We start from the raw sequence: 22,817 nt of genomic DNA, 5'->3' as shown, positions 1-22,817 counted from the left end.
CCTGGCTGTCGATAAGCAAAGATGGCTTCATTTTTATCTTGAAGCTGTCAGTCATTTTGGATTGTGTTCGTTTGTTGAAATTGTCACTTAGTGAATAACTTGAAATCTGTATTCGCCGCAAAAAAAAAACTTGGAAAATGATTCGCGCAATGTTATTTACCAAATGGAATCGGTCGGTGGCAGGATCACTGGTCAATTACTGGGGTAAGTGAAGAGCACGTGGAACTACATATGTAGAAACTGGACACTAAATTCCTTTTTACGTCTCAAAGATAACTCCACTTTGAAGCTTTTGAGTGGCAATAAAGCATATCCCCGTGCTGTGATCCTGAACCCAGCACGCTGCTTTTCTGTTGGAGGTGGCGATGATGACAAACCCAAAACCACGCCTCCTGGTTTTGTGGCTCCCGGCTCCACTGGTAAATCCTCCCCATTTAACGCTGGTATCCTCGGAAGCAGCACCTTGGGAAATAAACCAAAAAACACCACCCAGAAAGATTTGACAACATCAGAGGTTCAGTCGCCACCCGTTTCAATAGTCACCTCTGGCGGAAAACTTGGCAGAGTCGATCCTCTGGACACCATCGTCCGCAGCAAGGCCACCGAAGAAAGTTCCGGATCCTCAAATGAGGATAAGAAGAGCGAGGCCCAGAAAAAGGCAGCAGAGGCCAAGGAAGCGGCTGCCAAGCAGTTGCAGGACATCATGGCCAATATGCCTAGCAAGCAACAGACTGAAAAATACTTCTTTCGCGTTGTGGCCTTCATTTATGACTTGTCCTACCTCACCGCCACCTGGCTGCTGAATTTTATCGAACACAATATCGTTCGGAACGCCAAGGTTCAGTACTACTGGAAGAGATTCCATGAGAAAATGGAGCAGGCCAAGAAGGATTAACTCCCAGCGGAGTACAAATTTATATTATACAACTCATGCGAAAGCAAAAAAATAAAACAAATCGCTGACGAATCGAAAGTTCCGGCTGACTTTTCAGATTGGTGTTGAGGTGTAGCCTTCCAGCAGTTTAGCCAAGAATTTGAGGATCTTATTACGAGCAATCACCAGTTGGGGCGGATCGGTTTTCACCGGCTCGTACATATTGGCGCAATGAGCAGTTCCTAAAAGAGAAAACGATATTTATATTATATTGGTTTGACAATCGGTTTAGAATAACAAAGGGTTGAATCGCCTTTGTTTTTCCATACCTTCTATGTAAATCGTAGGAAGGGCTCGATTTGAAGTCTTTACCAATCCCAGAGCATGCCAGGGATCAATAGAACCGTGCACATACAGCACATTTGTAGTGTTTGGTTTAAGCGCCCCATAATTCTCATTGGTGCCGGATACAACCAGATCTAAGAACTTTGCGTCCATGTTTTTAGAGAACACATCCATGCACTGGCGAATAAAGAAATCCACTCCAAACCGACCACCAAAGGTGTCTGCCGGGTTTGCCGAGGTTTGATAGAAGCCAAACTCGTGACACGTTTGATACGTCCACTGCCTCATTCCTTTGGCCGATTCCGAATCCCACGACACGTTTTTCATATCCGCTACCATCTTCTCGTATTTGTAGTCCAGGCAGGTGGTGTTTGATTCGTTTAAAAGCATGTCATTCACAAGTGACAAACGGTTCACAGGAGCTCCCGCAGTGGTGTTTAGCATCACATCACAGATCTGTAAGTATTACTTATGACTAGTATGATTTAAGAATATCATATATTGTGTAAGACCCCACTTCGTCAATAGTTATGGTGGCGTGAGGACTGTTATCCTTGTTGTATTGAACCACTCCCGCAAAGTTTCCAGCCAGATTCTCAAAGAAATTTGCAATGTCCAAGGCGTTTTCAATGGAATCCTTGATAGGGGTGCAGGTCCTAAAAGTAGAAGGTTTTCACCAAATAAGTATGGTTATCCTTGGAAGCATAGACTATATAACGGCTGTATTTTTAAGTCGAGTTTTGGACTAGGGTTCTGCTGACAGGGTCAGATTACTTACTTAAACTTCTCATCCAGGCTGCGTTGCCCAATCATGTGCTTGAGAAGGATCTCGACCTGGGCAAAGCTGCGGGTCACAGCCTTCACGCACTCGGGTTTGTAGGAGGCGAGCGAGTTTTTGACTACCTCGAAGTACTCCTTAAAGTCTACCATGGCCAATAGGGGCCCACTAGAACTGATGGATCCGTAGATAAGCTGGGGAAACTTCTCTCTGGCCCAGGCAGCCAGTGATCCCGGATAGGAGCCACCGAAGGCGATCCATTTCTGGCCATCGGCCATATTGAACTGCACCTTCATGGCGGTCACAAAGCTGGCCAAATCCTCCAGAGCCTGCTCGGAGCTCAGATAATAAAGATTTTCGGTGGACAGATCCTCAGTGGGATGGCTCTTTCCATAAAACCGATGCTCCAGTTGCAGGCAGAGGGCTCCAAAGTGTTCGGCATAATGGACCCAGGCTCCTTCTCGCATCCACTTGGCGGAAGCCTCTCCTTCGCCGCCAATCATCAGGAATACGGGAGCGGAGCTATCATTTCGGTAGTAGTCTGCGTTCACAAAGTACCGTTGCTGCCAGGTTCTCGTATCACTCGTCTTGAAGTGATCTAATTTCTGCTCGAACCAGAGATCCTCGGATTCCAGGGATCTCTGGAGTGTTGGTATCTTACTGGGCTCCCCAAGGAACCCCTTGGACAGTCTTCCGCGTCGAAATCCAATTCCTGAGATTGGTGCTGTCAGTGCCAGAAGCAGCAATCCCAGTCCCAGGGGTCTTAGAACGCCCCCAATAAAATACATATTTGTCTCCTTTGTTTGCTTGGGTCAAGTGGAAGCTCCAGTATTTCAATAACCAGACGCTGACCACCGTTAAACTGCAAATAGCGACTAATAAGTGGTGGTGGGGTGAGCTATTTATATAGTCACCGTTATGTATGCCACACTGGCCCGATTATTCAGTTCTCGCTATATTCGCAAAGCCGGCTAGAGCAAAATAATAACATTAGGGGGACTCTTGACATTAATGCGAATTAGATTAATGTGCTGCAACATGACTATTAATCAAAATAATAAAAGGAAAATAATTTATGTACATATATATCTTAAATAAATTTAAGAAATTATATATTAAAGTTTATTATATAATTTGCAAATTAATAAAGATTTTGAATTAATTTTGGCTCTGATTCATTTGATATTTTATTACGATGGCGGGTGTATTATAATTTCAGTCAAATTTCAGACGTATATATCAAAAAGCTTCTATAGAAACAATTGGAAAAATAAAATGAATCAAAATATAGCTTCATTGTATTAAATCATGTATATATCGGCTTGCCGAAGTTTGTTACATCTATAATCGTCGGTTATAAAAAAACTTTAAATACTGTTGTGGTATTTCGAAAAGGTTTGAGGTTTGTCTATAGATTTTAAATTATGCTGAACCATTTTTAAATTGATTATTGTTTTACTAGTTTTTATAGCTTTTTTTTCACCGTTTTATTTATTAGCTTCTTTTGGCAGCACTGTTGACTCCGTAACATCAATTTGCTTTCCAAGAACGGTAACACTAATTTAAATTGCGCGACTTTTTGCATATGTTTCTTGCTGATGCATTTGTAATACAATTTTCCTTAAATAATAGTGACCCATTCCCGCGCCATGGACTTTTATAGTAGTACCTATGACCAGAAGTATTTTAACTTTACAGCGGCACAACTTTCAGCGGAGCGTAAGTATTATTTATTTAGTTTAATGTATAGCGATATACAACTTCTTATTGTAGGCGAACACATTGTGCAGGACATCATAAAGAAAGGCATAGGACAGATTATAGACAGGATAAAGACCCCCGCAACAGCGGATTTATTGGAGGCCCAAAAGGAAACCGTGGAGCGTCGTTTCAAAGCATCCGCCTCCAAGGGTCTCAAAGCCCTCAGAGAATTGGACAGGAAGGTGTTCCACGTTCCATCGCATGTACTGCATCCGGAGCATATATTTTTCGAAAACCAGTTTTCTAGCGAGGAAGAGGAGCAGAAATCAGCCAAACTGGAAGAGCTAAAGGCGAAATACCAGGAGGCAAGTCTAATACAAGGGGACAGAAGTGTTTGCAGGCCTAATAGCATTTGAATTTGATAAACTAGGCTTTTATAAATATAGTTTGCTACAATCATTGCGCTTCATCAGCCTTTGTACTTGCAATATATTAAATTTACGAATGTCCATTTTGTAATTCGATTAGTTCATCATCTCTTCATGAATTAAGGCCATCTTAATGTCCGACAATAATTTTCGATTTTTGTTTTTTAAAGGCTTTTTTAAGCTTTATAATTAAAAAAAAACAATTGTATGCGTATATTAATCTAGGTAAAGTAGGTTATTTATAAGATTTGAACATGTTAATCCAAACAACAAAGTAGGTTATTTATAAGATATGAACATGTTAACCCAAGCAACATACCATACCACAAGCCGTAATGAACATTTTGACTATGGCTGATCACATTGTTTAAACCGGAGATATTTTAAGTATTCTTCATCAATGCCTTGCATTTCTGCCACTAGAGAAATCTGAAAGTCGTATATTATCCATTTTACCAATTTGCAAGTGATCATACTTAAATTTTTGGGCTACGATCTTGAGCTATATGAGTTCTACTGTATAAAAAAAATCTAATATGCTCTCATTTGACCCGCTGCAGCAGCATATTTTAGCAACTCCAGTCGATTTTTATAACTCGGTGTCTCTATGTAGAAAGTGTAACTACAAACATTCATTCTATAACACGAAGTCTCCAATTCAAAACATTTTTTGGTATGAAAGTTCGACAGTACCTACACAGGTTTTTTCTCTTGCATCGCACCGAATGAACCTTTTTAGAAATTATAATTTTTTTTGTAGAAGAATGTATAATCACTTAGTAAAATCGTCACAACTTTCTTACCTTGCTAAAAGGTCCTTTGATTTGATTTATAAGAACAGAACTAAAGCCTTTTTAGGCAAATGATTTTTGATGCTCACTACATTTTTATTTATTTTAACACAACAATTTCAGAACATGGCAATGCTGGCGCATCTTAAAATCGAGGAGGACAAATACGCCGCGATGGAGGATCTTATCAAAAAGGAGATGGAAATGCAAGATCGTGTCCACAAAAACTGCTCCTCCCTTAATGTGAGCAAGCTGAAACAATGTTGCTCCCAGGTCTCCGCTCAACTAAAGAAGCCCAGTAAAGACTTACAAAATAAGATTTAAATATTTTGTCGGGTACATTGGAATTTTAACCGGCTTTTAGACAGGTTACAGTTTATTCAGCCCTAACAATTTTTTTCGTAAACATGGCTTACCGAATACTTCAACTGTTACTGTTTATTTAGTTTAAAAATAAAACTTTCATACATTTTTTATCATTTGCTGTGATAAACACAGTTTTGTACATATTGATCTATTTAACTTGAACAATATTATTTCCTCCTTTGTTAGCAACGACAACCAAGCAACTGTCGCTGAATAAAATATTGAATGTCTTGTTTTCAAACAGAAAACAAGCCGGCTTAAAACTTCAAAGCATTTCGCACAAAACCAACACAACCTCCCTTATAAGTTACATGTGGAATCCTATTTTTTACTATAATCCATTCAAAATGGGAGATGCCCAGGAAAGCTGCACACAACTGCATCCGCGTGCGATCTTTGCATCTTTTGTATGTAGGGATTAGAAGAGCAGGCCATTGGAGGCGTGGATGACGGATCATCATCGGTGACATCCACATGGAGGCCTTGTGGTGACTTAATCGAAAATTCAACCTGAATCCGAATAATTCTTTCCTCCATTTGCCAAAAACCCGCCTTCAGGGCTATAACCGGAAATGCATTTACAACCTGGCTGATGCACAATAATCCGCACATTTTATGCAAGTCGGGGATCAGCATTCAGCAAGACGAATATGGTGAAGATCGCATTTAACTGCTCAATTGAGCAAGAAAGAATCTAAAAAACAGTAATAAAAACAAAAGGGTTTTCTTTTTAATTTTTTTACTTTGTACTTATATTTTAATCTTTAAATTACGGTTTTTATTTATAATGCTTTTAATAAATCAATTAATACAACATATCATTAAAACAGTACTGTAAATATTTGATTAATTTTTAATATTAAACGGTGCTATTTTTTTTCTCTGAGTGTAGGCATGAAAACCGGATTTAAAAAGTTATTACTTTTTTAATATATAGTGCAAAGCCAGATCTGATCGACCGTTTAACACCCTATAATTATTAATAAAATTACATCCAACTATGGATATATCGACCAATAACTTTCATTGTTTATACTTCAATATTTAAAAAAAATACGCTTAGTAACCTAGGAAAAGGTTATGAGTGATAAGATTTTGTCATGATAATCAATATAAGCGGTCAGGACAAAACCCGTCATGTGCATTTAAACTATAGCGGATCCCATCGTATGAATAAAAAACCTTCAAGTAAGCTTCGTCGATGTCTTCTACCTGCGAGTAAAATATTGTTTATAAACCGATACCTTCACTTAATAAAATGCTTACATAGATGTTCGGGACATTGAGTCTTTCATGTAGAGAAAATTTTAACGGTTTTTGAAGAGAAGGATTCCGTACAGCTTTCAAAATTGAGTAAATTTTGCTAACAGGGTTTATATCCTCATCCTCCTCCCCTCGGCAGTATTTCCACGTGACGTAATCGAGCTTTTGACAAGATTCAAAAATCGGCAACAGGCTATCTGTATTTATCGGGATTTCAGAATCGTTATCTATACATAATGATTCAAGATCACTTAGTTTTCCTAGGTCTGATAGGTTACTGCAGCATTCGTTGAAAGTAATATTTAGTTTTTTTTTAATGACTTAATTTGCGATATTTTATGAATTCATTACATGTAATTGGTGTCTGCAGTTCTTGTAAATTTGAGTCACTTCTAAGAGCAAAAGCACGGTAAAGTTCACTGAGCGAGTCCTCTGCTGCATAGATGATCAATTCCTTTAGATTTTTTATGTTTGCCAAAACTTCTATACCCGGACTTTCGTCAAATTCGCATTTTAATGACTCCAATGTTTCAAGTTGGGCCAAATATTTACATTCATTTAATCCAATTGAGTTATTGATCCAATTTTTGAAGAGTTGACTGCGATTTATGTACCAAAACCCTAAATAGACTTTCCAAATTATTATAATCATGATCAATTAACAAGTGCTGTAGATTGGGTAATCGGTCTAACATTTGCACACATTCTGAGTCGTGGAATCCCGCACGTAAACTTTTCAGGTTTTTTATTTCAGTTATTTCAGTCATTTCCGAAATGTTAATAGTTTTGGCAGAGTCCCATGGATCAGAAACAATTTCCAGGTGCGCAACCTAGTTGCACTACTTGAGGAAAATGCTGCAAAAAATGTTTGTAGTGATTGGTTTGGATTCTGTCCTATTACAATTAATTCTTCAATACTCCAGTTAGCTAGCTCTGTCAAGGATTGGAAATCCTCACTGTCCGAAAAGCTGCACTTCAGTGTTTTTAGCGACTTTATTCGGGAAACCTGTATAACCTCTTCGGGAAAGAGTTCTCCGGAATATTGAAATCGTTGAATTATATTCCTTTCAGCCAGCTTTGTGAAGAGAGCGGTAAGGCTTCCTTTTCCGGTTAACTTCAAGTCCTGGAGATTATTTAGTTCAGCCAATTTCTCAATTCCAGATAATTCTGATAGCTCGCACGACAGTTTCTTAATGGTTTGAATTTCTGACACTTTTGAAATATATGAAAATTCTATATTATCAATTTTACAAATTTCCAATTCTTCGATCGTACTTAAATTGTTGGTGGCGAATGCTTGGAAGAGTAAATGTAGTTTTTCATTTATTTGATACCCTGAGATCTCGGGGATGTCGCCAAACTTTTTTCCCATATAAATCTTCAATTTTTTTCCATTCTTTCTCAAGGTAAAATCTTTGCAAGCGATGGAAACTTGCTTCTGACTTTCACTTAGTAGGTTGAGGACTTGCTCTGAAGTATGCAAATTAATGGCTTCGGGGACATTAATAATAAGGTGCTGCAGGTTTCTTAATTGACTGAAAAACTTGATTGAGTACCATTCAGACAAATGGCACGCCAGAACTCGATTGGATTCTATTTTTGCAAGTTCTAAGACCTCCAATCTATCTAATGATATATGATTTATTATGATAGATTTCAAAGCGAATGAGCCTTTTGGGACCATTGATTGGAGGAATTCTGCAAGTGGATTGGAATCTTTTAAATTATTATGTTCATTATTTATAACCAAGTGACTTAGATTGGGCAATTTTGATAAAGAACCCATTTGGCTCATGTCCGACTCTTTATGTATCTTTATTTCAAGTTTCGCTTTATTTCTGTCAAACTGAATTGATATTTTGTCACTTAAAGGTATGGTTGCTAAAGATTCCTCAATTGGATTAGCTTCTTTCGATGTTTCACATAAATCGTACGCAGTTGTAATAAATACATTACTTTCATTATATTCTTTTATTTCCAAACGTTGCAAAGAGGCTAAAATGGGACATTTAATGGTCCGACTTTTATCTCCTAAATGATCTTCAATGGTCAAAGCCAAAGGTGGTAGACTTCTAGGTCTGTGCAATTTTCTTAAATCATTGAAAAATATCAATTGTGATTCGCTTTCTTGGACTCCACAAATAATAAATGATTGTAAATTGGGCAGCAATACCATACCACCGATGCATATTGGGCAGCACCGCCACCCGGGCTCAGCTGAATTCTCAGCTCCCTAAGATTTTCGCAATGGAGTTCGATACCGGAAAGACTCCCATGGATTTCAGTGCCTTTAAAGTGCAAGTCTATCAAATTTGGCATTAAGGTGCAGATGTTTGCTAACGCTTCTGCCGTAACATTAGCATTTAACTTTACACCCTTAATGACCTGAGAGTTTGGGTTGCCTTAAAAAGAAATAAGTTTAAAATTTATTGATAAAAGCCAATCAATGGGTCTTACCATCATACTGCTCTGCTGTAGATTTAAATAAAACAAGAGAGGAAGCAAACTTCGGCAAGCCGAAGTTTATATACCCTTGCAAATCTACAACATTTCCATTTCTATGCCTATATTACTTTGGACTGCATTCTATGGCAGCTATATATTGTTAGATATTGTTGTACGATGTTAATTTAATTAAAACCGTAATTCCATAGTATTGAAATATTACCAAACCCCAAAAAATAAACAAAAAATAATTAAAAACAACAAAGATATAATTTTTTTGAATTCTTTTTTCAAATTTTTCCTATGGGAGCTATATGATATAGTCGCCCGATCCGGCTCGTTCCGACTTATATACTACCTGCAATAGAAAGACAACTTTTGGGAAAGTTTCAAGCAGATAGCTTTAAAACTGACTAGTTTGCGTAGAAACGGACAGACGGACATGGCTAGATCGAATTTATATACTTTATAGGGTCGGAAATGTCTCCTTCACTGCGTTGCAAACTTTTGACTGAAATTATAATACCCTCTGCAAGGGTATAAAGATAATATCATTTTAATAAATTTGATTATTTAATTTTTTAAGATTTATTGTTATTTCAAATCTATATTAAGTTAATAACTTACTTATTTCGTAAATATAAACGGTGGCATCATGCTCTTCGAGTGTACTGTTAAAATATAGTTTAACAAAGAAAGGTTTCTTTTCTCTGATAGATTGTAGGAAAGATAACCAGAAAACTTCATTTCTGTTTGATAACTCATTGACTTGTAAATCAATCAGTAGCTTTGTTATCCTGCACGTCAAAACCAAATCAAGATCCTCGTACAAACTTTTGAAACAAGTCTCAAGGAGTTCCAGGAATATTTCATGGGCCAACACAAAGTTTATTAAATCATCATACTTTAAATGTTTGTCACGTTGGTCTTTTAACTCGCAATCAGCTTTAACGTAATTCATTATCTCCCAGAGGCAGTCGCGGTTCGCCATTCTCGTCCATTTCTTAGGCTGATTACTTAATACCCAATGATTCGGATGAGCTTTTTGAGTTCAGAAGATGTTTATTTTTTAATTGATTAAGCAGATAAATTTATAGCTAAATAATCTTTATAGGTGAATTGTAATTTTATTTCAGCTGTTGATGAGACTTTATTGCTGTAAACCACGATATTTAAGCCACTATGTTTGAACAATCACAAAACTAAAAAATGTTGAATAATTTTAGAGATTATTTTTAAAGAGACTTGCAAAATAATTTTTATTACTTCTGAGCCGCTGTTAAAAGTTAACTGTTTCGGGCTTCGATCTTGAGCTAAATGAGTTCGAGGCTAGCATTTCTCAGATAAGAGTATGAAAATACACATACACTTACACTTATCATACATTGTGACGCATGCCCAAATTTAAAGCTTTTTTATAAGAAGGGGAGATTGGGAATGTGCACACTAGAGTACGCCGGCTCTCTACAAGGGTATTTTTTACAAAAATGGTCGTTGATTGTGATTACTATTTAGATAAGTTTTATAGCGCATTGATCTCGAAAAATCGGCAAAATTAATTATGATATACCCCAAGTACATTTTAAACAAGAAAGGAAGCAAACTTCGGCAAGCCGAAGTTTATGTACCCTTGAAGTTATTGCAAATCGACTACATTTTGATTTGTATGACTATATTACTAAAAACAATGAAACTATGTAATTTTGCACTGCAATTTGCGATCGTTTCTACGGCAGCAATATTATATTGTTGTCCGATTTTAATTTAATTAAAACCGTAATTCCATAATATTTTAATTTTACCAAATCCCAAAGAACAACAAAAATTAAAAACAAAAAAGTTATACTTTTTTTGAATTTTTTTTTCCGATTGTTCCTATGGGAGCTATATGATATAGTCGCCGGATCCGGCTCGTTCCGACTTATATACTACGTGCAATAGAAAGACAACTTTTGGGAAAGTTTCAAGCAGAAAGATTTAAAACTGAGGGACTAGTTTACGTTAAAACGGACGGTCGGACAGACGGGCATGGCTAAATCGACTCTCCTTGTGATGCTGATCAAGAATATATATACTTTACAGGGTCAGAAATGTCTCCTTCACTGCGTTGCAAACTTTTGACTGAAATTATAACACCCTTTGCAAGGGTATAACAAGGAAAAACGCTAAAGTCATGTGCCTCGACTATGAGAGAACCAATTTCAAAGCAATTTCTTAACTGATGGCGTATTTAGACAATTGCAGAGCCAAACCACAACCTAAGAGCGGACAGCACCCACTGCCCCCGGTAACTGCTCTTGAGCACTGCTTTTCAAAAATGGCTTGGGATTTAAAATACTTTTGGTGTGTCAATAGAAATGACCAAAACAGATTTCAAGTGCAGTGCCAACATATACCGACCAAAAACTGGCATTACCATGTCTCTAGAAAGTTTCGCTATTGATCCTGATCGAGATTGTATCTAAAGTTTTGGGTTGGGAACGCTTTCTCCCACCTGGTACATATTATAATGCTGAAACAATATTTCTCCCAGGTCTTCGCTCAAGCAAAGAAGCCGAACAAAGACTTACAAAATAAGATTTAAATATTTTGTAAGGTTCATCGAATTTTAACTGGCTTTTAAGTTACAGTTTATTCAACGAAGCGAGTACTGCAACTGTACACAGTTTTGTACTTATTGATCTATTTAACCTGAACAATATTATTTTCTCCTTTGTTAGCAACGGCAAACAAGCAACTGTCGCTGAATAAAATATTAAATGTCCTTTTTTCAAACAGAAAACAAGCAGGCTTAAAACCTTCAAAGCTTTTCGCACAAAACGGACACAACCTCCCTTATAAGTTACAATTGGAGTCCTATATTCCACATTTATATTATTTGTGTTTTAAATTTTTTTATCAATGTCTATTTATAATGTTAATTTTTCCAATGGAATGCCATTTTCTTTTCCTTTAACTTTTAAATAAAAATTTTAATGTTTTAATTCCTCAAATATTTTGACTCGACGTAATGTGATCCCCTGACACACCTGAACACCCATGGGACAGTTTAAATGAACATGTTTTTTTGTGGTCATAGGAAGGGTATGGAAATCAATTACATCTGAGATTTTCTGGTGTTCAGAGATGGGATTAGGTGCAATAAACCCATAGTTTTTTTTGTTCTTTTCGGTTTCGGTAAACTCTGACTAAGTCATGTCGTACTTCGTCTTTTTTTTTTAGCAAAACGAAAGAAGTAGCAAAACCTACACCTCTAGTCGACGAGCCAAGCCGGAGAACAATTCGCATAGGCGCTTTTTTAGCAGCTTAGCCTGCGTAATTGTGAATGTTCGTTACACCATATGTAAAATAAAATAGGTTTATGTATAAAATTAAGTCAGGAAATATTAGAATTGAAAAAATGTAATTTATAATAATAAATGGATTGTGTCCAACTTCTCTCTAAATCGGTAATGTAAATTCTTAAAATTTAAAGGTGCTATTTTTTGCTCTGGCATTTATGGAAACAATAAAAAACGTAATTTACTCTTAATAAAATGTGTTAAGAAAGCTTAATATGGCGGTCCATACTCTGGAGAAAATTGCCGAGTTAATTTTTTAAACTAGTGTAATTAAACAACAGAATTCAAACAGTATTTACTTTACTTTATTATATACTTTAGTATTATGTAGTATAAGTATGTGGTTTATGATTACAGAATATTTGGTATGAAATTGTTATAATAATATATTTAGATCCAAATATTGGTATACCTGGCTTCGGAATTCCATGCGTTTAGTAGTAATCTAGCAAATAGTAGATGAGTGATAGAGTTTGTAGTGAAAATTAAAAAAAAAAACCTACCAAACCCGTGATGTACATTTGCACTATGGCTGATCAAATAGTATTTATAGGAGACGTTCAAGTATGCCTCATCAATGTCTTCTACCTGCGAGAGAAATATTTTTAATAGCCAAACCCTTGACTTATTATAATGCTTACATGGATGTTCGGGATAATGTATCTTTCATGTAAAGTAAGTTTTAGCGGTTTTTGAAGAGAAGGATTCCGTACAGCTTTCAAAATTGAGTAAATTTTGCTAACAGGGTTTATATCCTCATCCTCCTCCCCTCGGGAGAATTCCCACGTGACGTAATCGAGCTTTTGACAAGATTCAAAAATCGGCAACAGGCTATCTGTATATATCTGGATTCTAGTACGCTCATCTATACATAATGATTCAAGATCACTTAGTTTCCCTAATTCTGATAGGTTACTGCAACATTGCTTGTAAGTAATATTTAGTTTTTTTAATGACTTAATTTGCGATATTTCATGAATTTCATCATTACATGTAATTGGTGTCTGCAGTTCTTGTAAATTTGAGTCACTTCTAAGAGCAAATGCACGGTAAAGTTCACTGAGCGAGTCCTCTGCTGCATAGATGATCAATTCCTTTAGGTTTTTAATGTTTGCCAAAACTTCTATACCCTGACTTTTGCCCAATTTGCATTTTAATGACTCCAATGTTTCAAGTTGGGCCAAATATTTACATTCATTTAATCCAATTGAGTTATTGGGTAAGTCCAATTTTTGAAAAGTTGACGGCGATTTGTGTACCAAAACCCTAAATAAAATTTCCAAAGGGTTCACTTCAATATTATTAACATGATCGATTACCAAGTGCTGAAGATTGGGTAATCGGTCTAACATTTGCGCACATTCTGAATCGAAGAATCCCGCACGCAAACTTTTCAGGTTTTTTATTCCAGTAATTTCAGTCATTTCCGAAATGTTAATAGTTTTGGGAGGCATTCTAAATTCCCATGGATCGCGAATAATTTCCAGGTGCTGCAACCTAGTTGCACTACTTGAGGAAAATGCTGCAAAAAATGTTTGTAGTGATTGGTTTGGATTTTGTACTATCACTGTTAATTCTTCAATACTCGAGTTAGCTAGCTCGGACAAGGATTGGAAATCCTCATTGTCCGAAAAGCCGCACTTCAGTGTTTTTAGCGACTTTATTCGGGAAACCTGTATAACCTCTTCGGGAAAGAGTTCTCCGGAATATTGAAATCGTTGAATTATATTCCTTTCAGCCAGCTTTGTGAAGAGAGCGGTAAGGCTTCCTTTTCCGGTTAACTCCAAATCCTGGAGATTATTTAGTTCAGCCAATTTCTCAATTCCAGATAATTCTGATAGGTTGCACGACAGTTTCTTAATGGTTTGAATTTCTGACACTTTTGAGATATCTGAAAATTCTATTCTACCAATTTCACAAAATATTAATTCTTCGATCGTACTTAAATTGTTGGTGGCGAATGCTTGGAAAAGTAAATTTAGTTTTTCATTAATTTGATACCCTGAGATCTCTCTAAACTCTTTTTCCGTATAAATCTTTTTTTCCCTTCCTTCTCAAGGTAAAATCTTTGCAAGCAATTGTAACTTGCACCTGACTTTCACTTAGCAGGTTGAGGACTTGCTCTGATGTATGCGAATTAATGGCTTCGTGGACATTAATAATAAGGTTTTGCAGGTTTCTTAATTGACTGAAAAACTTGATCGAATACCATTCAGACAAATGGCACGCCAGAACTCGAATGGATTCTATTTTTGCAAGTTCTAAGACCTCCAATCTATCTAATGATATATGATTTATTATGATTGATTTTAAAGCAAATGAGCCTTTTGGGACCATTGATTGGAGGAATTCTGCAAGTGAATTGGAATCTTTTAAATAATTTTTTGTATTATTTATAACCAAGCGACTTAGATTGGGCAATTTTGATAAAGAACCCATTTGGCTCATGTCCGACTCTTTATGTATCTTTATTTCAAGTTTCGCTTTATTTCTGTCAAACTGAATTGATATTTTGTCACTTAAAGGTATGGTTGCTAAAGATTCCTCAATTGGATTAGCTTCTTCCGACGTTTCACATAAATCGTACTCAGTTGTAATAAATACATTACAATCATTATATTCTTGTATTTCCAAAGATTGCAAAGAGTCCAAAATTGGAAACTTTATGGTCCGGGTTTTATCGGTTAAACCATCTTCGATGGTCAATGTCAAAGGTGGTAGACTTCTAGGTCTGCGCACTTTTCTTAAATCATTGAAAAATATCAATTGTGATTCGCTTTCTTGGACTCCACAAATAATAAATGATTGTAAATTGGGCAGCAATACCACCGATGCATATTGGGCAGCACCGCCACCCGGGCTCAGCTGAATTCTCAGCTCCCTAAGATTTTCGCAATGGAGTTCGATATCGGAAAGACTCCCATGGATTTCAGTGCCTTCAAAGTGCAAGTCTATCAAATTTGGCATTAAGGTGCAGATGTTTGCTAACGCTTCTGCCGTAACATGAGCATTTAACTTTAGATCCTCAATGACCTGAGGGTTTGGGTTGCCTTAAAAGGAAATAAGTTTAAAATTTATAGATAAAAGCCAATCAATGGGCCTTACCATCAAACTGATCTGCTGTAGATTTAAATAAAAAGAAAACATAATTTTAATTAATTTAATTATTTAATTTAACATTTTTAAAGATTTATTGTTATTATCAAATTTATACACTCATACCAAAATTAACCCTAAAAACAAGAAATTCGCTTAATTTTGTCTTCAAAGGAATCGCACCTTAAATATTAGGGTACATTTTTTAAAATTAAGGGCGTTCCTTTCTAAAATCTAAGGCAAAAAGCCCTACAAACAAGAAAAAATTTTCTAAAAAATAGAATAAAATATTTCTTAAAAGTAGGGCATCTAACCATAAATTTTAGGGTATTTTTTTTTTAAAATTAGAAAAAATATGCCTACATTCATCATGATGTAATTTTTCATTCAGGATTTATGGACTTATGTATACTTATGTATATGTATACATTATTGTATGTGATTTAAGCACTTCGCTTTTCTTTCAGAAAAGTCACAAAGTTTGTATTAGTATTGCACTAATGAATTAATTGCCAATATCGATTTCAACTGTAATTCTGTGGGGAAGAGAGGGAGAATATTGAGTACAATTATGATTTATTTCAGTTCTATATGAGACTATATGATTGGGGCGAAGAATATTAGTTCAAACAAGAAAGGAAGCAAACTTCGGCAAGCCGATATACCCTTACAGTAATTAAAAAACAATGAGCACAAAGAAGTTTGGTCGACTAAAATCGAATTTTTGAAATTTGAATAGCTTAATCATTGACCCATCTTTGCCCACTTTTTTTTTGCCCACCTTTAGTTTTGAAAATACGGAAACTTTGAAAACTTTCAAACTTTTTTGAAAACATAAAAGTTGACTTTTTCCAATTTTTTTTGAACATAATTGCCTGCAAATATGACCATGTTTGCCAATCTCCTAACAAGTAAGAATAAAAAAAATCGTTTGCCCACCTCTTAAAACAGGCATTTTTAACATAAACCGGGGGCATACATATTTTTGTAAAAAATGATTTTTATACCCTTGCAGAGGGTATTATAATTTCAGTCAAAAGTTTGCAACGCAGTGAAGGAGACATATCCGACCCTATAAAGTATATATATTCTTGATCAGCATCACCAGGAGAGTCGATCTAGCCATGTCCGTCTGTCAGTCTGTCCGTCTGTCCGTCTGTCCGTCTGTCCGTCCGTCCGTCCGTTTCTACGCAAACTAGTCCCTCAGTTTTAAAGCTATCTGCTTGAAACTTTCCCAAAAGTTGTCTTTTTATTGCAGGTAGTATATAAGTCGGAACGAGCCGGATCGGGCAACTATATCATATAGCTGCCATATAACTGAACGATCGGAAAAGCCATAACTTTGGTGTTTTTAAAGTTAGGAAGAAGGGATTTTCTATGAGCTTTATTTTTGGCCAGTTAATCCGACCTACCGAATTTCATAAGGATCGGACGACTATATCCTATAGCCGCCATATAACTGATTGATCGGAAGTGCCATAACTTTGGTGTTTGTAAAGTTAGGAAGTTAGAATTTTCTATGGGTTTTATTTTTGCCAATCAATCCGACCTACCAAATTTCATAAGGATCGGCCGACTATATCTTTTAGCTGCCATATAACTGAACGATTGGAAATGACATAACTTTGGTGTTTTTAAAGTTAGGAAGTTGGGACTTTTTATGAGTATTAAGAATGCATCATATGAATAATTTTGGAGAATATAATTTATAGAATATTCTGCAAGGGTATATCAACTTCGGCTCCGCCCGAAGTTAGCTTTCCTTTCTTGTATTTATTTAAAACAAATATCTAAAACTTTGCAACATTTAAAAGTTTAAAATTGGCCACATGAAAGTTGTACTGTAATTGTATAATTTGTGATTGTTTAAAAATAGTGGTATAAATATAGTGGTTCACAGCAATAAAGTCGCATCAAATACAATCCACGATTAAAGATTAAATAACTCTATATTTCTCTGCTTAATTAACTAAAAATAAACATCTTCTGAACTCAAAAAGCTCATCCGAATCATTGGTGATTCAATCAGCCTTAGAAATGGACGAGAATGGCGAATTTATTCTGAACCGCGACTGCCTCTTGGAGATAATGAATTACGTAAAAACTGATTGCGAGTTGAAAGACCAATGTGACAAACATTTAAAGTATGATGACTTAATAAACTTTGTGTTGGCTCATGAACTTTTCCTGGAACTGCTTGAGACTTGTTTCAAAAGCTTGTACGAGGATCTTGATTTGGTTCTGACGTGCAGGATAACAAAGCTACTGATTGATTTACAAGTCAATGAGTTATCAAACAGAAATGAAGTTTTCTGGGTATCTTTCCTACAAACTATCAGAGAAAATAAACCTTTATTTGTTGATCTACGGTTTAAAAACAATATGATTGAAAACCATGCCTCCGTTTGTATTTACAAAATAAGTAAGTTTTTACCTTAATACACTCATAGCAAAATTAACCCTAAATTTTAGAAATTCGCCATAAAACTTTATTTTTCCTAAATCCAAGAAAAGATTTATATTTTCAAGGAATTTTTTTCTCAAAACAAGAAAACTTTTCTTGAGTTAAGAAAGTGTTTCTCAAATGTAGAAATTGTCGCCATAAACTAAACTCGCCTTAAATCCAAGAAAGAATTTCTATATTTTAGCAAAAATGGTACTTGTTTTTAGAAATTTTTTTCTTAAAATTAGGAAGTCTGCCCTAAAAAATTATTTACCCTAAAAAATAGAAAAATTTTCTCAAATTAACCTTAAAAATTCGATAACCCTAAAACGCTTTCTTAAATATGGAAATATTTTCTTAAATATAAAAATATTTTCTAAAAAAATAAAAATTAATCCCAAAATGTAGAAATATTTTCTAAAACATAGGAAACATTATCGAAAATATCACACCCTGAACATAAAATTGTTCTAACCCTGTCCGAGTAGCCTAGGTGTTAGAACGTCTGACCAGAAATCTAAACAACGGAAGTTCAATTTCAGCTGCCGACATCTTTCTTTTTTCTTCTTTTTACTTGTGTATAAACACAGATGAGAAGTAATGCTTAGAACGACTAAAGGTTTTACTTATATATATCAGAAATTCCATAACTTTGGTATTTGTAAAGTGCTTTATTTAACTGGAATCACTTGTTATCAATTATAGTTTGTTATGGTTTCTTTTTCGCTTTTATAAAAAACGCGCCATGTGCGTATATATTTCTTAACATGATTATAATTTGACATACATTTAAACCAGATGTTGGAAAAGAAAATTTTTTCTGCCCGAATATTCCATAAATTTATTCTCTAATTTTTTATGAAAGCGAAAAGAAACCATATGGTTAATTTTTATACCCTTGCAGAGGGTATTATAATTTCAGTCAAAAGTGTGCAACGCAGTGAAGGAGACATTTCCGACCCTATAAAGCATATATATTCTTGATCAGCATCACCAGGAGAGTCGAACTAGCCATGTCCGTCTGTCCGTCCGTCTGTCCGTCCGTCCGTCCGTTTCTACGCAAACTAGTCCCTCAGTTTTAAAGATATCTGCTTGAAACTTTCCCAAAAGTTGTCTTTCTATTGCAGTCGGAACGAGCCGGATCGGCCGACTATATCCTATAGCTGCCATATAACTGATTGATCGGAAATGCCAAAACTTTAGTGTTTGTTAAGTTAGGAAGTTGGGATTTTCTATGGGTTTTATTTTTGCCCAATCAATCCGACATATCAAATTTTATAAGGATCGGCCGACTATATTCTATAGCTGCCATATACATAACTGAACGATTGGAAATGCCATAACTTTGGTGTTTTTAAAGTTAGGAAGTTTGGATTTTTCATGAGTATTAAGAATGCATCATATGAATAATTTTGGAAAATATAATTTGCAGAATATTCTGCAAGGGTATTTCAACTTCGGCTCCGCCCGAAGTTAGCTTTCCTTTCTTGTTTAAAATACTTTTGCTCAGCCAAGCGCGCAGAATCTGTAAAATTCGTGCCTTTCAAATATTTGTATTTTATTTTACTGGAATCACTTGTTATCAGGACAATTTGATTGAAGTTTGACATAACAAGAAAGGAAAGCTAACTTCGGGCGGAGCCGAAGTTGATATACCCTTGCAGAATATTCTATAAATTATATTCTCCAAAGTTATTCATATGATGCATTCTTAAAACTCATAAAAAGTCCCAACTTCCTAACTTTAAAAACACCAAAGTTATGTCATTTCCAATCGTTCAGTTATATGGCAGCTATAAGATATAGTCGGCCGATCCTTATGAAATTCGGTAGGTCGGATTGATTAGCCAGAAATAAAACCCATAGAAAATCTTCCTAACTTCCTAACTTAACAAACACTAAAGTTATGGCATTTCCGATCAATCAGTTATATGGCAGCTATAGGATATAGTCGGCCGATCCGGCTCGTTCCGACTGCAATAGAAAGACAACTTTTGGGAAAGTTTTAAGCAGATAGCTTTAAAACTGAGGGACTAGTTTGCGTAGAAACGGACGGACGGACGGACAGACGGACGGACAGACGGACATGGCTAGATCGACTCTCCTGGCGATTCTGATCAAGAATATATATGCTTTATAGGGTCGGAGATGTCTCCTTCACTGCGTTGCACACTTTTGACCAAAATTATAATACCCTCTGCAAGGGTATAAAAATTAACCATATGGTTTCTTTTCGCTTTCATAAAAAAATAGAGAATAAATTTATGGAATATTCGGGCAGAAAAAATTTTCTTTTCCAACATCTGGTTTAAATGTATGTCAAATTATAATCATGTTAAGAAATATATACGCACATGGCGCGGTTTTTATAAAAGCGAAAAAGAAACCATAACAAAGTATAACTGATAACAAGTGATTCCAGTTAAATAAAGCACTTTACAAATACCAAAGTTATGGAATTTCTGATATATATAAGTAAAACCTTTAGTCGTTCTAAGCATTACTTCTAATCTGTGTTTATACACAAGTAAAAAAGAAGAAAAAAAGAAAGATGTCGGCAGCTGAAATTGAACTTGCGGGGCTTAGATTTCTGGTCAGACGTTCTAACCCCTAGGCTACTCAGACAGGGTTAGAACAATTTTATGGTCAGGGTGTGATATTTTAGAAAATGTTTCCTATGTTATAGAAAAAAATTTCTACATTTTGGGATTAATTTTTATTTTTATTTTTTAATATTATTATTATTATTTTTTCGGGTTCACTCCCCAGGGAGTGTAAGTGTGATGAAAGTTAAGTGGAATAAATCGTTATGTTATAGAAGAAATTAAAATATAACCAACGTATGACCTCGAGTAATTCAATAACACTACGAAAATATTTCTATATTTAAGAAAATATTTCTATATTTAAGAAAGCGTTTCTATTTTTTAGGGTTATCGAATTTTTAAGGTTAATTTGAGAAAATTTTTCTATTTTTTAGGGTAAATAATTTTTTATGGCAGACTTCCTAATTTTAAGAAAAAAATTTCTAAAAACAAGTACCATTTTTGCTAAAATATAGAAATTCTTTCTTGGATTTAAGGCGAGTTTAGTTTATGGCGACAATTTCTACATTTGAGAAACACTTTCTTGACTCAAGAAAAGTTTCTTGTTTTGAGAAAAAAATTCCTTGAAAATAGAAATCTTTTCATGGATTTAGAAAAAAACAAGTTTTATGGCGAATTCCTAAAATTTAGGGTTAATTTTGCTATGAGTGTATTGGTATAAACTTACTTCTTTTGTAAATATAGACGGAGGCATGGTTTTCAATCATATTGTTTTTAAAACGTAGTACAACAAATAAAGGTTTATTTTCTCTGATAGTATGTAGGAAAGATAACCAGAAAACTTCATTTCTGTTTGATAACTCATTGACTTCTAAATCAATCAGTAGCTTTGTTATCCTGCACGTCAGAACCAAATCAAGATCCTCGTACAAACTTTTGAAACAAGTCTCAAGCAGTTCCAGGAAAAGTTCATGGGCCAACACAAAGTTTATTAAATCATCATACTTTAAATGTTTGTCACATTGGTCTTTTAACTCGCAATCAGTTTTTACGTAATTCATTATTTCCAAGAGGCAGTCGCGGTTCAGAATAAATTCGCCATTCTCGTCCATTTCTTAGGCTGATTGGTTAATCTGCAATGATTTTGATGATCTTTTTGAGTTTAGTTGATGTTTATTTTTTAATTAATTAAGCAGATAAGTGTATAGCTAAATAATCTTTATACGTGAATTCTAATTTTATTTTAGCTGTTGATGTGACTTTATTGCTATGAACCACGATATTTAAGCCACTATGTTTGAACAATCACAAAACTTGACAATAACAATTTCCTTGTGGCCAATTTTCAACTAAAAAATGTTGAATAATTTTAGAGATTTTTTTAAAGAGACTTGCAAAATAATTTTTATTACTTCTGAGCCGCTGTTAAAAGTTGACTGTTTCGGGCTTCGATCTTGAGCTAAATGAGTTCGAGGCTAGCATTTCTCAGATAAGAGTATGAAAATACACATACACTTACACTTATCATACATTGTGACGAATGCCCAAATTTAAAGCTTTTTATAAGAAAGGGAGATTGGGAATGTGCACAGTGGAGTACGCCGGCTCTCTACAAGGGTATTTTTAAACAAGAAAGGAAAGCTAACTTCGGGTGGAGCCGAAGTTGAAATATCCTTGCAGAATATTCTGCAAATTATATTCTCCAAAATTATTCATATGATGCATTCTTAATACTCATAAAAAATCCCAACTTCCTAACTTTAAAAACACCAAAGTTATGGCATTTCCAATCGTTTAGTTATGTATATGGCAGCTATAGAATATAGTCGGCCGATCCTTATGAAATTTGATATGTCGGATTGATTGGCCAAATATAAAACCCATAGAAAATCCCAACTTCCTAACTTAACAAACAGCGGAGTTATGGCATTTCCGATCAATCAGTTATATGGCAGCTATAGGATATAATCGGCCGATCCCGGCCGTTCCGACATATATACTGCGTGCAAAGGAGGGTGTGTGCAAAGTTTCAATTCGATATCTTTAAAACTGAGAGACAAGTTCGCGTAGAAACAGACAGACGGACAGACGGACATGGCTATATCAACTCAGGAGGTGATCCTGATCAAGAATATATATACTTTATACGGTCGGAGATGTCTCCTTCACTGCGTTGCACTCTTTTGACCAAAATTATAATACCCTCTGCAAGGGTATAAAAAGTGGTCGTTGATTGTGATTACTATTTGGATTAGCTTTATAACGCATTGATCTCGAAAAATCGACAAAATTAATTATGACAGTCCCCAAGTACATTTTAAACAAGGACTCGACTATATGATAACCAATTTCAAAACAAATATTCTGTTAACGGATGGCGCATTTAGACAATTGTAGGTG

The 22,817-nt window shown here is 35.3% G+C and overlaps 3 protein-coding genes across 4 annotated transcripts; 2 read left to right on the top strand and 1 right to left on the bottom strand.

Moving 5' to 3' along the window:
* The first annotated feature begins 50 nt into the window (after window positions 1-50).
* On the top strand, window positions 51-973 carry LOC108051520. Its single transcript, XM_017133651.2, has 2 exons — window positions 51-204; window positions 273-973. The coding sequence occupies exons 1-2, from the start codon at window positions 138-140 to the stop codon at window positions 893-895; spliced, it is 690 nt and encodes a 229-aa protein (XP_016989140.1). The 5' UTR covers window positions 51-137; the 3' UTR covers window positions 896-973.
* LOC108051519 (putative serine protease K12H4.7) lies at window positions 887-2,974 on the bottom strand. Of its 2 annotated transcripts, XM_017133650.2 has the most exons (5): window positions 2,912-2,974; window positions 1,998-2,859; window positions 1,737-1,875; window positions 1,204-1,675; window positions 887-1,116 (listed from the first exon to the last, which is right to left on the bottom strand). In XM_017133650.2, the coding sequence occupies exons 2-5, from the start codon at window positions 2,783-2,785 to the stop codon at window positions 989-991; spliced, it is 1,527 nt and encodes a 508-aa protein (XP_016989139.2). In that variant the 5' UTR covers window positions 2,786-2,859; window positions 2,912-2,974; the 3' UTR covers window positions 887-988. The 2 variants fall into 2 exon arrangements, with proteins under 2 accessions (XP_016989139.2, XP_044312630.1); XM_044456695.1 differs by lacking the exon at window positions 2,912-2,974 and having other exon boundaries at window positions 1,998-2,905.
* A 570-nt stretch (window positions 2,975-3,544) lies between these two features.
* On the top strand, window positions 3,545-5,396 carry LOC108051508. The gene is made up of 3 exons (XM_017133636.2): window positions 3,545-3,716; window positions 3,771-4,063; window positions 5,041-5,396. The coding sequence occupies exons 1-3, from the start codon at window positions 3,647-3,649 to the stop codon at window positions 5,239-5,241; spliced, it is 564 nt and encodes a 187-aa protein (XP_016989125.2). The 5' UTR covers window positions 3,545-3,646; the 3' UTR covers window positions 5,242-5,396.
* The last annotated feature ends 17,421 nt before the right edge of the window (window positions 5,397-22,817 follow it).

The sequence above is a fragment of the Drosophila rhopaloa genome, unplaced genomic scaffold, assembly GCF_018152115.1.
Source record: "Drosophila rhopaloa isolate 14029-0021.01 unplaced genomic scaffold, ASM1815211v1 contig_150, whole genome shotgun sequence".
NCBI lineage: Eukaryota > Metazoa > Arthropoda > Insecta > Diptera > Drosophilidae > Drosophila > Drosophila rhopaloa.
This window is presented reverse-complemented; position numbering and strand designations above follow the sequence as displayed.

What these genes read in the sequence shown, in the direction of transcription:
- LOC108051519 (XM_017133650.2), bottom strand. Translation starts at nt 2,785, where the DNA reads ATGTATTTTATTGGGGGCGTTCTAAGACCCCTGGGACTGGGATTGCTG. An exon ending in CCACCATAACTATTGACGAA is followed by an intron (nt 1,676 to 1,736) that starts GTGGGGTCTTAC and finishes TAATACTTACAG; the next exon opens with ATCTGTGATGTGATGCTAAA. An exon ending in TCCTACGATTTACATAGAAG is followed by an intron (nt 1,117 to 1,203) that starts GTATGGAAAAAC and finishes TTTCTCTTTTAG; the next exon opens with GAACTGCTCATTGCGCCAAT.
- LOC108051508 (XM_017133636.2), top strand. Translation starts at nt 3,647, where the DNA reads ATGGACTTTTATAGTAGTACCTATGACCAGAAGTATTTTAACTTTACA. An exon ending in GGCACAACTTTCAGCGGAGC is followed by an intron (nt 3,717 to 3,770) that starts GTAAGTATTATT and finishes TTCTTATTGTAG; the next exon opens with GCGAACACATTGTGCAGGAC. An exon ending in TAAAGGCGAAATACCAGGAG is followed by an intron (nt 4,064 to 5,040) that starts GCAAGTCTAATA and finishes CAACAATTTCAG; the next exon opens with AACATGGCAATGCTGGCGCA.
- LOC108051520 (XM_017133651.2), top strand. Translation starts at nt 138, where the DNA reads ATGATTCGCGCAATGTTATTTACCAAATGGAATCGGTCGGTGGCAGGA. An exon ending in ATCACTGGTCAATTACTGGG is followed by an intron (nt 205 to 272) that starts GTAAGTGAAGAG and finishes TACGTCTCAAAG; the next exon opens with ATAACTCCACTTTGAAGCTT.